The 16243-nt window shown below is 38.1% G+C and overlaps 1 protein-coding gene across 1 annotated transcript in view; it reads right to left on the bottom strand.

Annotated features, from left to right (window-relative positions):
* Positions 1–16243, bottom strand: part of CNGB3 (cyclic nucleotide gated channel subunit beta 3) — a 92062-nt gene that overhangs the window by 55916 nt on the left and 19903 nt on the right. Inside the window, exon 3 of the mRNA XM_085299206.1 lies at positions 9309–9384. Coding sequence (XP_085155332.1) covers positions 9309–9384 — 76 coding nt within the window. The remainder of the gene's footprint in view (positions 1–9308; positions 9385–16243) is intronic.

Here is a 16243-nt window from a genome sequence, read left to right as displayed (position 1 = left end):
ACTGAATGTCCATCAGCAGTGTGGATATACYAGCTATAATCGTGGAGTGCTTTTTCCAGTTTGGTTTTATCCTAAAGAAATCCAGTTATCTACTCTTARAGTGCCCCATGTGAAAACACAAAATGCAGCACGGGGACAGTCAGGAGATTCACTTCAGAAATGTTTTCATGTGAAGTGATATGCTAGTGTGGACACAGAATTTAGAGTAACCGACTTCTGAATTAGATAGTCTGTCTCTGGAATGACAATGTGGGTGTGGGAAAAGATGACCAGAAAGTCACAAAAACATATGGTTCTTGTCTCCCATTGCAGAAAAATAATGCATCTCAGCCTGTTAGTAATGGCATCATTGATGCTCTCAAGTTCATTCAGCCTGAGGTCTCAAGCCACAGATCACTGATTGAGAACTCTACTCAAACTGATGGGAAACACTAAATCAGTGGATATTTCAAACTTCCATAGGTTTTAGAATTCATGAATGCTCCAGTAGCAGCACAAGGCATTTGCCATAGAATTGGGATGTCAAAGCTTGGGATCACTGCCACTGCCAGCTGTGTGTCAAGTAGTAGCTGTTCCTTTCTATGTGGAATTGGGAGGGTTGTCTGTGTTGTCACATTTAAAAAGTCTTAGTCTCTTTTTGCTGCTTAAAGAATTTAGATCATACCTCTCTGACTTATGGGAACAACCATAACAAATGCCTTTAAGCATCACTGTTTAGGTAGTGTTTAGAATTTACCTAGTTATTTCTAGAGGCACTATCATCAGGTAGACTGCTTGGCTTACAGGGCAGCAAATAAAATTTATATTGGTTTCACATAAATTTGGCTATGGTAAAGAAATTGCCATGACTGAGAAAAAGGAGACAGAATTATGGCAAGGTGCAAACATCTAAAGCAGTTTTTGAAAGAGCTGAATGGAAAAACAGGAGATTTAAGTTTTTCTGTTTTTCTCCAAATGATTTCCATTCCTGCTCTATTGAAATAAAGCTAAAGGTAGCTAAAGCTGCCTCTGTATTAAGAGTGGAAGTTGAAGAATGCAGCCCACATCATATTGTAGGTCATTTGGACTCTCCATTAGAATAATAATCAAATAATCAATTCAAAATTGATTTTGGAAATGTGTTACTGATTCTCTTTTAAGATGGAATGGAAAAGTGGCAGTTGYGAAAATACAGCTCTGTGGGCAAAACACTACTCAAAGGAATACCGTAAAAAGGTAGCTTGTTAAATCAGAAGGCCTGCTAATTGCAGGATTAGGTTTTGGTAGCCAAAATATCTTTGCCTCTTTAAGGAACATACCCAACTGAGTTTGATACTGCTCACCTTCTTGTTCACATTTTCATAAAATAATTTTTATCTTCAGTTTTCACTTCGCTGTTTTGGATAGAGAGTTTTGACAATCTTTTCAATTTTCCTTTTTTACCTTCTCTCTCTGTCTCTCTTCATCTGTCTCTTTCTCTTTCTGTATCTCTCTCACAAACACAGGCACTCACTTCTGCAGAATATTCTGTAGCAGAATGTTTCACATTTTTTCTTTGAAGCAAAAAATGAGAGCTTAAAACCTGTATATTTTATGTACTTTGTATTTATCTCTGAGTTTTAAAATATTTTATCCATAATTTTTAATGCAACCCACAAGACCTGATTTTTTTTTTCTGTAATAAAACTTAATTTTAAGTGATAATCACATGAAACTAGGAGGTCAGGCTTCACCCTCCTTCCTGCCCCCTCCCCAAAGGAAAAGACAATATTGTAAGGAAGAGCCAGTAAAGTTGTTTGTAGTTTAAACCTGCTCRTATAGGATCAGATCTACATCTATGTTTCTAAAATCTAGCACTGTACAAATTGTCCAGAAACCTCAGCCAGCAGTGCTAAGGACCTTTCTCCACAAAGGAAGCCATTGCTACAGGAAGATTTGCCAAATCCAGGACACATCCCTCTAGAATCCTCATTCTTACCATAAGCAGAAAATCACAGAATGGCTGAGTTTGGAAGGGACCTCTGGAGAGCATCTAGTCCAACACCCACACACCAGCAGGGTCACCTAGAACAGGTTGTTCAGGACCGTGTCCAGATGGTTTTTAAATATTTTCAAGGAAAGAGACTTCACAACCTCTCTGGGCAAGCTGTTCCAGTGATCAGTCACTCTTGTAGTAAAAAAGTTATTCCTTAGATTCCTGTATTTCCATTTGTGCCTATTGCTTCTTGTYRTGTCACWAGGCACCACTGTAAAGAGTCTTGCCCCCATCCTCTTTACTGTTTTGATTTTTCCTAAATGTTCGGTCCTAAGTATACATAAGTACATGTATATCCAGAAATCTGCCATGAGTCTTATTTGACAGAGGTATTGTTAACTTCTCTTTAGACAAGAAATAATGCAAGCAAGAGACTTCTAAACCCTATAGATCCTCTGAAGGATGAGTTAGCTTGTGTCCATGAAGTTTATCATGATCCTTCCATCATTAYAGAGTAACATGATTACCTAATATAATATGTACTTATCATACGGAAGTGCAGATTAAGTCAGACATTCTCCACAAATTCATTATTAATTCTTATTTCAAATCCTATTTCTGCTGTTCTTGGAGTTTTTCAAATGCCCCAGACCTGCAAAAAGCAATCATGACCTCTTCAGGCTGACTAGAAGAGCAACTTCTCCTTATTCACTGCCAAGGCCAGTATGGGGACAGAGGAGCTGAGCCACCATCCTGCTGTTCAGCGCAAGGGAGGAGTTGCCTGAGCAAGTGGGCTCTTTTGTTCTGCCTGACACTTGTTTGTATGCATGTGAATAGCAGCAGGAGGCTGAGGGACAGGAAAGCAAGCATTATATGCTATGGAGATCACCAGCCTTGCTGGTTACTCAGCATCAGGAGGCGAGATTCTGGAGCAGTCAACTAATCCAAAGGGCTGACTTTCTCAAGTCATTTCCCAAGAGGAATTTCCCAATTCTTCCCAAAATGCAATAAAATATATATCTATAGCTCGCTAGGCTAGCTTTAAAAGATATAATCTTTGGATCAGCTATGGCTAAATATGCATTCCTTGGCCATAGGAATTGGCCTCTAGCATCACTAATACTTATCCTATTACAAAAAAAAAAAAAAAAAAAAAAAAAAAAAAAAAAAAAAAAAAAGAGAGAGAAGGAAAATGTCAAATAATATATTCGTTTTTAGAGATAATTATATGAACAAATGCCAGGGGCTAGATTGTACTGGTTAACTGTATTCCTGAGTCCGGGAAAAAGAAATTACTCTAGCTTTTCAGAAGCTTTCTACCTTCAGAAAGGTAAGACTTTCTTCCTCAGAATTCCCAATCAGCTCCATTGCCTTGTGCTTGCAAAYCTGATCAGTATCTTCTCTAGGCTTCCCTTCACTTTCTGGGGCGGTTGGGTCCCTGGCACATGTGGAGGTAAAACYTGTCAAATACACTCTTCTACCACTAACTTTTTAGTCATTTTTTTTTAATAATGTTCTAAAAGAAATTAGTGTTTAAGAAATCCTACATTATCTCACGATGATAATGTCTTACTAACTGCATTTAAGTACCATGCTATATAAGTAATAGTCATGGGAGAGAAAAAGCCAATATGCTCTATATAAAGCAAAATGCAARATCCTTTGAGGAATCCTGTRTTTTTTTTCTGTTGAATATATAGATTCAATAGTTACATGAAAACCTTATGTAACTTAATATTTGTTTTCAGAGGGTACAGTTATTTTAGTTTATAGACARCAATTCTGGCAATTTTAACAATGTATAGAAATACTTGAGGACAGACACTGTTGTTTGAAATGGGAAACTGGCATGAAGATGCATGAAAATGGCATGAAGAAATGGGTAGAGCCTAGTATTAGGAGTAGCTGATGGTTGAATAATCTGCTTTTYAGCTAACTCAGCGACATATATACCATTGAAACATAATTCTGAGCACTTAAAATGGGTGCTTTTTTTCATTTACACTTTCTGAAAACCATTATTATGGTTAAAAGTCTCAAAGAGGTTCTTAAATGTTATCGCCTGCTAAATAATGTGAAGAACAGGTTCCCTTAAATAGCAAGAGTAAAGAATGACCTTGTATTAAGAATAGATAATGCAGTAGCGTGGAAATTGAGAGATCTGGGTTACAAACTTCCTGAGTTACTTTTGTCATATTAGTTAATCATTTGCCTGATTGTCCTTGCCTCAGAGGGATGTTCTGGGACTGTATCCATAAATACTTGAAAGATGCACACAGAAGGTGGCTATAGAGTCATAAAAATGTCTAGAAAAATAAATACATAGGAAACCTATGGAAGAAGGAGAGAATAAGATTTATTTCTGACATTACAAACTACACACCTTCATGACTTTTCAAGTAAAACTTTTTGAATAGATGCTCTGTGCAGGGAAAGATGTTTTGAAAATCAATATGGTTGAAATGAAACAATCAGTAAATAGGTCCATCTCAAATCTTAACTAAGATTTAAAGATAAGAYAAACCCTCATCTTTAGTTGGAAACAGTAGTGTTATAATCAAGTAGTTTTTTCACATAAAGAAAGAAAGATCATGTGAAGAAGTTGGATTTGTTTTCCTAGCATTTTGCRTGTCACTTGTGAAAAGTTAAGTTCTGAAAGAAATTAAAAGGCTTCACAACAGCAGGAGGGGAAGCAAGCTGATTAAACATATTCAAGTTCTTGATCGTCTTAAAAAATACATTTTTGGGGGAATAATAGTTCCATATTGACTGATTGTTATTGAAGAGTATAAAGGATGAGAAGATAAGGATCAGGATTRTTATTTAAAAGGCTCTTTGCATTGACAGGTTTTGTTCATCCAGCCGCAGCTCATTCTGCCAAAATACTGTGCTTGATTAGTCTCTTGAGATACAAACCGCATATTTAACCCCAGATTTTGAGATGCCAAGGAACAAATTTTACAAGACAGTTCAAGAGTCAGATTCATAGCAGACTAAAGGCAGGTTTCAGCCATGAAAGTTCACACTTACTTCTAAGATGCCTTCTCAGAGGCTTAAAACTCACTTGGTCCTACTCCAGGCAGAATTAATTGRTGCCTAGATAGCAGAAATTAGCTGGGGCTTGACAGTGACAGGATTTTGTTCCCCTCACAAGATGGACCAGATTTATTTCTAAATGCAGGGGGAGAAAGTGACTTGCTTTTATTTGGCAGTYCATGGTCAAAGCTTTCATCTAGAAAAGAAGAAATCTTGGCTCTGGACCCTCTTTGTCTGGGATAGGGTCAAACGCCTTTTACAGGAATTCTCTTGCTCTCAGGTTTAACAACATTGTGATATAAACAGATGATGAAATCAAAGTCCACTTCTCCTCCTACAAGGTTAGCGCTTAATTTGCTAGGTTAGAGCCAGACTCCGTGTYGCACTCCATCTCCTCAGTCTTCACAGGTTTTTACATTCTTTTCTGCACAGGGACCCAACTATTAGGAAGGTTAAAGAATTTCCTCCCTTGTCTCTCTAGTTTAGACTTCACATGGGTAGTTAGGGCACTCTGATGAAACATGAAAGGTACGGGTTTGAACTTCCTTAGTATGGGAGGGTGAAGTTTAACGACTAGGCTAATGTATGAAAGGTAGAAGGAAACTATCACCAGAGTAACTATCACCAGAGTCTGCCTCTTTTGTTTGTTTGGCCAACYGTTCTGTGGAAAACTGGTGCTCCTTTAGTATCTAAATAGAACTGAAGATGATAACTTGTCTTTGCAGAAAAAGTCAGCAGTGAAGTTCCTYGTAGGTACTAGGCATTTAGACATGCTAATTAGAATTCCTTTTACCAGGCTGAATCTGAGCTTCCCACCTAGTATGTAGATTTTCTGAGTCTGGTAAATGCACCAAATTCTCATGCGCGCTATAGCATGACATTTGCATTTCATTTGGGACAGGTATACAATCTTCTATATATCCTCTGAATATTTTCCAAGGCATTTAGGTTATGAAGAGACTGAAATACCACTGAAAATGAACACGGCAATCTCCTAAACTAGATTATTTAGTCCACTCTGTGATCCAGAGGTGTAATTGTGGCATAGATAGAAATACATGTAACAATTTTAGTCTAGCTTTCTCAGGCAGGTAGTGCAAATAACAAGGCTAGGTCAGTGTGGGTTTTAGTAAATATATCTGTGCTTATGGATAAAATCTGTTGAGATACTTGTTTTAGTAGAAGTAGGAAGACAAACCCTAGAAGATTGGGAATAGTTGGGCTGGGTTCTAGTTAGGGCAAACAGAGAAGGAGATGGAAGGAGGACAGATTTCAGGAAAGTAGTATGTACATGTGGAGCTGAGAAGGGTTTAGAGAAAGGGGATGGAGAAGGATGAGTTGGAAGGAACCACAAAGGAAAAGGACAGGAAGGATCGGTTAGGAGGAAAGGAACGTGGATACAGAGAATGATAAAGCAGGCACCAGCTAGTAGGTGGAGGCTTAATATGRCTCACAAAATAGCGTAGCCATCAGCAGAGCTATTGAACAACTGTGTGTAAAACAAGTGAAGCATTTGTATAGCCATTTATAGGAGGTAATATGTATGCAAAGACCCTATAGCGATAGCATTCAGTAACACAGAGAACCTGTGATTAGCTGAATCAGATTTAGTTAAGTAAACAAATACAAGGAATAAATTAAAGAATGAATGCATTATAGAGCAAATCCACAAAATATAGGGAATTAATTACAGAGCAAGATAATTATGCAGAGAATTAATCACAAAGTAAGCAAGTGAGAGAGAGGGGGGGTAAGTGAGGAGGTGGAGATGAGGCAATGAGTAGCCAACAGAGAAGCCAAAAGTACCAGGTGTTCTGAGTGATGCAAGTGGCTAAGTTTTATCCTAACAGATTCCAATTTTGCTTCCTGCTAAGTTCTCATCTGTGCTGGGAACATCATACTGCCTGACCATGTGCTAGCAGGAAAGCAGAAAGTGATGGCTAGCCTGCCATGTGAGGAGGAGGAAGAGAGTGGAGGTAAGCCCTGCTAACTGTTGGTTGGTGCTTCAGGACTGCAGAGCRGTAACGACAGACTGTGACTAGAGTCCTTTCTGGTCAGTTTTATTCTGAGGGACTTTACTTAGAAATCTCAGACAGGCTTTTCTCTGCCTAGGCAGCTTTAACGCTTCCATTTAAGTAGTTTCCCTTAGCTAGTTTTGGTTGAGCCCTCGCTGTGTTGTTTATAGCATTCTCTGAATTTGTGTGTACACTGCAAAATGCTGCCTGGTCTTCCGTCATTTGTTTCCTTGTAGATATTCTTGTTTTTCTTCTTTCAGTTGTTGCCCACATGGTTTTAGGCCAGGATAGAGAGCTCACTAAGTTCCACAGTGTGAGCTGCTCGAGACCAGTCCTACTTTTCTTCCAACAGATAATGGAGTCCCCTTTTCCATTTGGATAGTGAGGATTTATGTATAGGGAATCCATTGGTTTCTCCTGAGGTGTGTTCTGTGGATTGTATAGCAAACTCTCTGACTCACTAATACACACATGGAAAAGGAGAAACTGCCTGGTGGCTGTTTGAAAATGGGACTCCAAGTACCCTCCAGTAAACAAAGAAAGATGGAGTTTAACTGTGGCAGTATATTTTTCTTCAATGTTCAATGAGGTGGTTGCTTTCTATGCCACTGCTTACCTTATTCTACATTTTAGAAGTAAAAATTTGTACTCCAAACTACAGAATCATCAGTTATGTTAACCTCTAAAAATTAGATTGGATTTTGAATGTCAACAGAAGAATTTTCTATAACTATACTTCATTCTGTCATGGGATAGTATCTGTGATTTAATGTTGTTAAAAAGCCACAGAACATGTCAGATGTGTTTTTTCAATGTGTGGCTTATTGTACAGTTAACTCGTGTCAGATTTCGTTTTTCATTGATTTAGTGCACAAGATAATTGCATTAGATGGACTTTGTTTAAAGTTTGGCTATATCAGGAAAGGAATAGTGATACTACTTAATATTACACAAAGTGCCAGCAAGGAATATGCAAATTTCCTTATGATCTTTTTCCAGTACTCCTCTCACCTTAAATCATCTTTACAAAAGAAAGCCGAAGGTTTCTCAGTCTCTGCTTTGCTGCCCCGGTGAGGAGAGCTTTAACTGTTCTCCAAAAGAAAAGAAGTGAGAAAGAGAGAAAAGGGCTGCTGAAACCCCTGGGCGCAGTGTTTTTGCCAGTATGGGAGGACGGAAAGGGAAAGGCTTGTACCACTGATGCTCCAAGGGAGGACAGCGAGGGCATGGCCCAGCAGTAGTTGTTGCTCATCCATCCTTAGCCTTCCGTTTTGGTGGCTGTTGCAGCAGTCATTCTGCCTTTTTCAACTCTGACATGAGCAAAATAGGAGCGACTGTTTCAAAAAAAAAAAGGGGGGGGGCAATTGGGAGAACACGACAAAATAGCCATGGTTATGCTGCTGCTGTTTACAGCAACCAGTTGCTTAGGCAAATAAGTAGTTTGTGTTATTGCTCTGAGCTCCATGTTCCTGTGTTCCAGTCCTGCATATCTCCTGAATGGTGATGACAAATCGTTTTTAACAGCACTTGTGTCTGGAAGGTTTGAATGACTGCTCACTTTTCTCGTCTTCTAGAAAAGACTTGAGTGTCGTATGGTTAAAATGTCTCCTCTTTTAAACAGTTGTATATATCTATATCTCTAATGTATCTTCTGGGTATTTTATCATACATGCATGCATGCATACACACACACACACACACACACACATATCAAACATACCCCAAAGATCTATATTCATATATATATGAATATATAATTAATACATGTATATAAATACATACAATATATGTATGTATTATATATGTATGTATATGTGTCTATATGTATAATATATATAATATATGTATATGTCATTCATATATATATATGAATACATATAATATATTAAATAATAGATATATGAAACATAACCAAAAGATACCTAAAAATACAAGTTTTCTTTCTTAAGCTGGTAAACATCTTTATTTTATAGTAAGTTTTCCAAGATGAAATCAAGCTTGCAGTAAAAGCAAACAGCTTTTGTTAGGCTAGCTGATAAAAGTGGACAAACTGATGAAGGGACTGTGCATTGAGAGCTTATATTCCTTTATTATTATTGGACAGCACAGATATTCCTGTAACAAATTATTGGTTTGGGGTCAGTGGGAATTCAGAGTTCTTAATTTCTTCCAGAAATTAAGTATAAGATCAGCACCTGGCAGAGCATAGCATTTGGAGGAGGAATGATTTTACTTACAGCCCTAAATCCCATACGTATATTTTGTCCAGACAGTATCTGAGCTCTAATATACGGCTTTTTACTGACCTTGTTGTTTTGGTGCTGGTCCTCCATTCTTCCTGTCCTCAGCTTTTTGTGGCTCATCTTTACTTTTTTTTTCACCCTTAAGAAAATAAACATAAATATCAGAAAATACGAACTTTTATTGTTGAGGATATGAACGAGCTGATGCTTGCAGTATTTGCATAGGAATTTAGATACCCAAGTTCACACATACTCTGCATGGTTCCTGGGTATTCTGTGTGTTCTTGGACACAAATTTCCGTCTATGTTCACAAAGAGGCTTAGATGCTGAAGTTAGAGTGATGTCCTCTGGTACTGCACAACCTTAGTTATCCTGGTGCTATGCTGCTGCTCGCTCCCAGAGCCTCCTTCGCATTGTCAAGGCTGGCTTATTTGGGGCTGCTGCTCAAATTGTCTTGGGAGCCTTGTCTGCATCCTCCCATTAGTCTTCTGCCTAAACTTTCTACAGGGCCAATAGACCAGCTTTTGACTAAGTGACACAATTCAATCTTCACAAAATACAGACAAGGTCAACTTTTACTGTAAAAGTTTCACAGCCTGCTTCACGGACTGAGGTAGACTGGTGAACCAAGCTCTCACATGTAGCATGTAATTTGGTCCACCTTGGCTTGCACAGAGTAGCCTGAGGAGCAGAAGGTACAGTAGGATCTGAGGTGGATTGAGAACTGGCTGAAAGGCAGAGCTCAGAGGGTCATCATCAGTAGCGTGGAGTCTAGTCGGAGGCCTGTGGCTAGTGGCGTCCCCCAGGACTCAGTACTGGGTCCCATCTTGTTCAACTTCTTCATCAATGACCTGGATGAGGGGACAGAGTGCCTCCTCAGCAAGTTTGCTGATGATACCAAGCTGGGAGGAGTGGCTGACACACCTGAGGGCTGCACTACCATTCAGAGAGACCTGGCCAGGCTGGAGAGTTGGGCGGACAGGAACCTCCTGAGGTTTAACAAGGGCAAGTGCAGGGCCCTGCACCTAGGGAAAAATAACCCCAGGCACCAGTACAGACTGAAGGCTGACCTTCTGGAGAGCAGCTCTGCAGAGAAGGACCTGGGAGTGCTGGTGGATGACAAGTTGACTATGAGCCAGCCATGTGCCCTTGTGGCCAAGAAAGCCAACGGTCTCTTGGGGTGCATTGGGAAGAGTGTTGCCAGCAGGTGGAGGGAGGTGATCCTGCCCCTCTCCTCAGCCCTGAGGAGGCCTCATCTGGAGTACTGTGTGTAGCTGTGGGCTCCCCAGGACAAGAGAGATATGGAGCTACTGGAGAGAGTCCAGCGTAGGGCTACAAAGGTGATCAGAGGGTTGGACTCTGCACTCCTCCTGCCCTATGAGGAACGGCTGCGAGAGCTGGGCCTGTTTAGCGTAGGGAAGAGAAGACTGAGGGGGGATCTGATCAATGTGTACAAGTACCTGAAGGGAGGGTGTCAAGGGGATGGGGACAAACTCTTTTCAGCTGTCCCATGTGACAGGACAAGAGGCAATGGGCAGAAACTGAAGCACAGGAAGTTCTGCCTGACCGTGGGGTGGAATTTCTTCACTGTGAGAGTGACAGAGCACTGGCACAGGTTGCCCAGCGAGGTTGTGGAGTCTCTTTCTCTGGAGATCTTCAAATCCTGCCTGGATGCAACCCTGTCCAACATGCTCTAAGTGACCCTGCTGAGCAGGGAGGTTGGACTAGATGATCTCCAGAGGTCCCTTCCAACCTTACTGATTCTGTGATTCTGTGATTCTGTGACTGAAGGTACAGTAGGTCTTACATGTACACAGTGCTGTGTGACAGCACACTTCTTAGGCAAGCCCGTGAGCATTTGTTATCACAGGCAAGATGAATGTGTCTGGCGTTGATCATGCTGGTTAATAAGGGARATATTAGGTACAATAGGCATATGGAAATCAATTTACTTCAGGAGACTTCAGTTCTTCTCCTTTTTTCTCCCTCTCCAGACTTATCTTTCTCTTTTTTGAATCACTGAGATTAATTTAGGGTTTGTCTTTTTTTGTAAGTGTTTCTCCTTTTTCCTGTCTGCTTCTATTCTCTGACAATGAAGTTCTAACATATATTTGAATAAWATTAAAAACTCATTGAATTTCTGTGCATACTAAAGCTATCTGGATGATCTTTTGTTTTGAAGGTTGTTTTCTCTATTTCAGGCTTCCTCCTAAGGCCATTCCTTCTTTTCTTTTTAGGTAAAGTGCCATCTCTTCACAGGCAGAATGCCTTAATCTTTGACTCATTTTCTACCTTCTTCATCCCCCTTCCCTCCCAGTCCTCAACTGCATCTTTAAATGGTGGGCACTAAAGCGGGTATGATCTGGCATTGTATTGGATGTATGGAATCTTTCAAGCAAAAAGTTATCCAAGTCTCTAGGGAAATCGAGGTTTTATCCCCCTACTCCTGCATTCCCCTGACCCCCAATTTGTTTGCCAARTGAAGTATGATACTACACAGAATTTAGCTGTTCAGATTGAGGATTTTTCTTCTTTAAAGAAAATATTTTACTGAAAAATATCAGAAAACTGATATGCAGAACTCGAAASAAGCATGAATAGTGTTCATTAAATTGCTACTTAAGCATTTGCTTTTGTTTGGATGAAGAGGAGGGAGGTAAAAGCTGCAACAACTTTCCAGGTTAGCAAATGCTTATTTTTCTCACCAGTACTAATTTACACTTTCTAGGACCTTTGAAGCTCCTTCACTGTTAACTCTGGAATTTGCCCTGTAGCTCATTATCTTCTGAATCCCAGTAAAGAACAGACAGTTCTGCTCTTAGGAATCTTGACATGATGTGCATTAGAATAACTAGAACTATTGCATCTTGCAATGGAAACCTTCCCTAAATTAGTGCAATTCTGTAGAAGCTCAGCTGATGTCTTAGTCCCTCCATTTTATGCAGTTCTCAGGCTATTGGTATCAGAAAGTGAAGCTGTTCCATCCCACAAGGAATTGTGCTTCTGTCATGCTTAAAGTAGATTAGGAGAGCAGTCAAAACTGTCTTGAAAACCAATGGGCAACGATAAAAAAAATATTTTCTAAAATTTTTAGCCATGCTAAACAAAATTTCAGCACCAAATACAGTTACTAATGATAAATATAACTAACTGAATTTTGTAAAATAGTGGAAATATCCAGCTAATTCTGGTGACTGATGAATTTCAACACTTTTATTTTCCCCACACAATATTTATAGTTTATTTTAAATTCTTTATGAGATTTTAGTCGATTAGAATGTATGTCTGCATGCCCCTTCTCATAAGGTCACTCTCTCCAGTTTCATGTGCATGGCTAATATTTTATATAGCTTCTGAAARACTGTAGTTTTGCTTTCCTAATTATTTAGTTAATTGCATTGTTGCAAATTTGGCTTAGGAAGCTGTTAAAAAAAAGGGGGGGGGGGGACGGGGGGACCCTGAACATTTTGTGTGACATTGTGGGAAAAGACAAGATTTTAAAGCTAAYAAGTAAAGGAATAGCTCTCTTTCTGGCTTATTTTAAGATACTCCATTAATTCATATGGAAAGAATGTGTTACTTTTTATAATCAAGAAGCACTAAATAAAAAAATAAAATATAACTATAGGCTAACATACGCAACTTGTATTTTTCAAACTGGRGTTATATTAGTAAAAACAAACCAAATAAAATATTTTAAAATTACTACTAAATTACTCTTCCTTTCCAATAATTATAGGGAAACAGGCTGATATACAACTGTATGCCATTTCAGTATTTAGAAAGAAWATACTGGCATTTTCTGTCAGAGGAAAACAAGACGGGAGAGGAATATATCAGCATGTCAAAACCAGTCATACCAGCATTTCTAATTCCTCAATTCCAATACTGATCAAGACCTCACACAAGCTTATACTGTGGCAGGTTAGTCCTATTTGGAAAGCAACTCACAGAAGAAGTAAATCTGTATTTTCTTCATAAAAAAAAAGCCTGGTGGGTGAGAAGAAATAAAGGCATTTGTCGGATTTAGCTAAACGTTGATTGATATGCAGTACTGTAAGGTTGTTTGAAAATCAGCCTTGACTTCTATGGTCTAGTTATATAGACACTTCCCAAACAAAATCTAGTATTACTGAATCTATGAACARTAAAGGCTGTACCTGGCCTGTAGATGGCTGGGGTTGAGGAGGTGGAGGGACGCCTTCATTTTTGAATTCTGCTTCCTCAGGTGATAATTTTGCTCTAGAAAATATTAATTTTATTTTGTTAAACATCTTTCCTGTTCAACTGTCTTGAAGCCTCTACAGTTCTTTTGCCATAAACAGATATAGCACTTGTTTTCTTCTTGCCTTTAGTAATCAAGCCAATTAGACCTTTAATCAGGTTTAGATCTGATTAATGCCTTAAAGCAATTCCCTGCACAGTCTGTTCAAGTCACTGCTTTTTCTCAGCATTAGTATTTTTGTTGTAAAGTTGCTTCTAGTCTTAATGGTTAGGATGGTTGTACTAAGTACAGAGACTCAACTTCTCATGCACAAATTCAGAGGAGAGTGAACAATTTCTGCCTAGAATAGATCAGTGCCCAGTTTTGTGTGTTGGGTATTTAATATTTAATTTATAACTTCATATTTAGAATTGGAGTTTTAAACCCTAACAACACCAATGTTTAACCAGGAAATGAAAGAGGTTAATCGGCCAATAACCCTGGCACTATACCATTAACACTGTAGATTATTTGARCTCTCAGAGGTTTAGTTTCTCTGCAGTCCTGAAGTACTCTTTTAAGAAAAAAAAGACACTTTAAAAGTGTTCCATCAGTACTTTTTTTAGCAAGTTAATTTTTCTTTTATTCATTCTTTTTATTTGAAAAATTGGAAATTAGTTTAATCTTTCATTTCCCAATGTATTTACGGACATTTTATGCAAAGTCTTACCTATAATTATGATGAAATTAAGTTTTATGTGAATGATGTCCTACAGGTTAATAAAATACAACTTTCTAGAGCTTTTRTAATAAAAGTATTATTTTGAGTTTGTATAGACTTTGGATCATCCTGTATAATTCTTTATAAAATTAAGCATGGTTTGGCTTATAGATAAAACTTAATTTTAGACATCTCTAACTCTGTGTTGATTCAATCCCGGTTAACAAGCATTTTTAAAACTTAATGGTTCATTTTTCTTGTCCTTAATTTCACTTTACTCATTACAGATCCTTCCATTCACTTTAAGCACTGATTTTGGACTAACAGTTTATGGTTCACTTAGAAAGTCATCAGAGCATCCACTGTAGATGATGTAGAACTAAAACCTCCTCTTTTGATTTATTTCCATAACTGCATATTTAGTAACCATATTAAAGTATTGAAAATGTAGTAATTACATGTAGCTGTCAAACATTGTCTCCTTCTTAGGGTTTCTAGTGTCTGTCAAGACAGGTCTCTAAGCCTTATTTTGTTATGATAGTATCTGTAAGAATGAGCCAACAAATGGCTTTAATCAATTTGCAAGCCTTGTTCCTACATAGACATCTATGAGGCAGACCTCAAAGTCAGCTGGACTTCAGTCCTATACAGGAAAAAAAACCCAAACAACCCACATGCATGAATTCATAGTTGTTAGATATAGCAAGAGTTTTGAGCTTCTGTTTTGATTGAGGTCTGCTGTCTGSCTTGCTTTGGAACACAATTCTTTCTGATTAGTCTTCTGATAAGTTCTGAAACTTAGTGTTTGCAATGACTCAGTTAATACCTGAAGTATTTTCACTTAGTTATGTAAGTCAGGACTATAGAGAGCTTTCCTTTTGGATCTGTAATTCTGCCTTGATACTCTTTGTACATTGGCTCATTGCAGAAAAATATCAGGAAAAATGAGTTAGTTTTTCACATAAATTATGTGAGATTATAATGGATTAAATTGGCTGATGTAGGAAACTTTACTCAATTGCCACATASAAAATATATCTGCAGACTGAACCTCTTCTAGAGCAACTAGTATCTCATTATAAAAATAAAATTCTTTGTTACTAAAAATTTATAGAACAGGTAACTTTGTTCCTTGATTATTTCAAATGATAAAGGTGCGCATAAAAACATAATACAGTGAAAATGCAGAACRTTTATTAGAGGAAAATATATATTTATGTTAAGAATTTCTGGAATCAATTTYCCCTTTTTGAAAGATGTCAAGCAATAGAGAGTTCTTTTTTATTATAGTGTTTTCACTGGTTTTTAATTTATAATTAAAAGGCGTGCAAAAGGAATGTAACAGACATTAAAAGGAAAGCGCCTTTGGGAACCTGTTAATAACTATTGACACCCATGACTAATGAATGTTATATTGGCTTAGTCTGCAACTAATGAAGTAAATGTTTGGAGCCTCCTGAMGCAATATCACTTTGCAAACAATACGAAGACCACAACAAACCTGATACACYGATACCAGAGGAGGTACAAGTGCACCTCCTGAGTCCAGTAAGATGGTTAGTCTGCTCCAACATTTGGTGTCTTTTTTACGTACTATGGATATTTAGTTATTTTTATCAGCCTCTTAACATGCTGCAAGCACTTCAGTTAATTGAACATCTTGATGTGCTGTTAAGTAAGAAGATTAACAGCACAGCCAGCAAAGCAGATAGCCTGTATCTAATTAGCTTCTTAGCTATGTTGGCTCTGGCTAGTGTTTACTATATGCTGTATTAAAGCAAAACCTACAGGGTTTAGGGATTTCAAGCGTGTCTCGTGCTTTCTTTAGGTACAGATGGAACACATCTTGTATTTGTTAATGATGTTCCCTCTTCAGTCACAAAGATTACTTCAAAAACYTACAAGACTGTAATGTGCTTTAACTCTTCATGAAACCAGTGAAGTGACCACTTTGTGTTTCAGGGAAATGTTAGTTGCTCCACCATTTAAAGACCTGGCTTATTCACAGTTTTCCAAACTTTTGTCAATGTTTTTGCTCTAGGGATTTTTTTTTTTTTTTTTTTTTTTTTTTT

This window comes from Rhea americana, unplaced genomic scaffold, assembly GCF_003343005.1.
Source record: "Rhea americana isolate MKP2758 unplaced genomic scaffold, rheAme1 scaffold_0, whole genome shotgun sequence".
NCBI lineage: Eukaryota > Metazoa > Chordata > Aves > Rheiformes > Rheidae > Rhea > Rhea americana.
The sequence above is the reverse complement of the archived record's forward strand: the minus strand, read 5'-3'. Positions and strand labels throughout refer to the sequence as shown.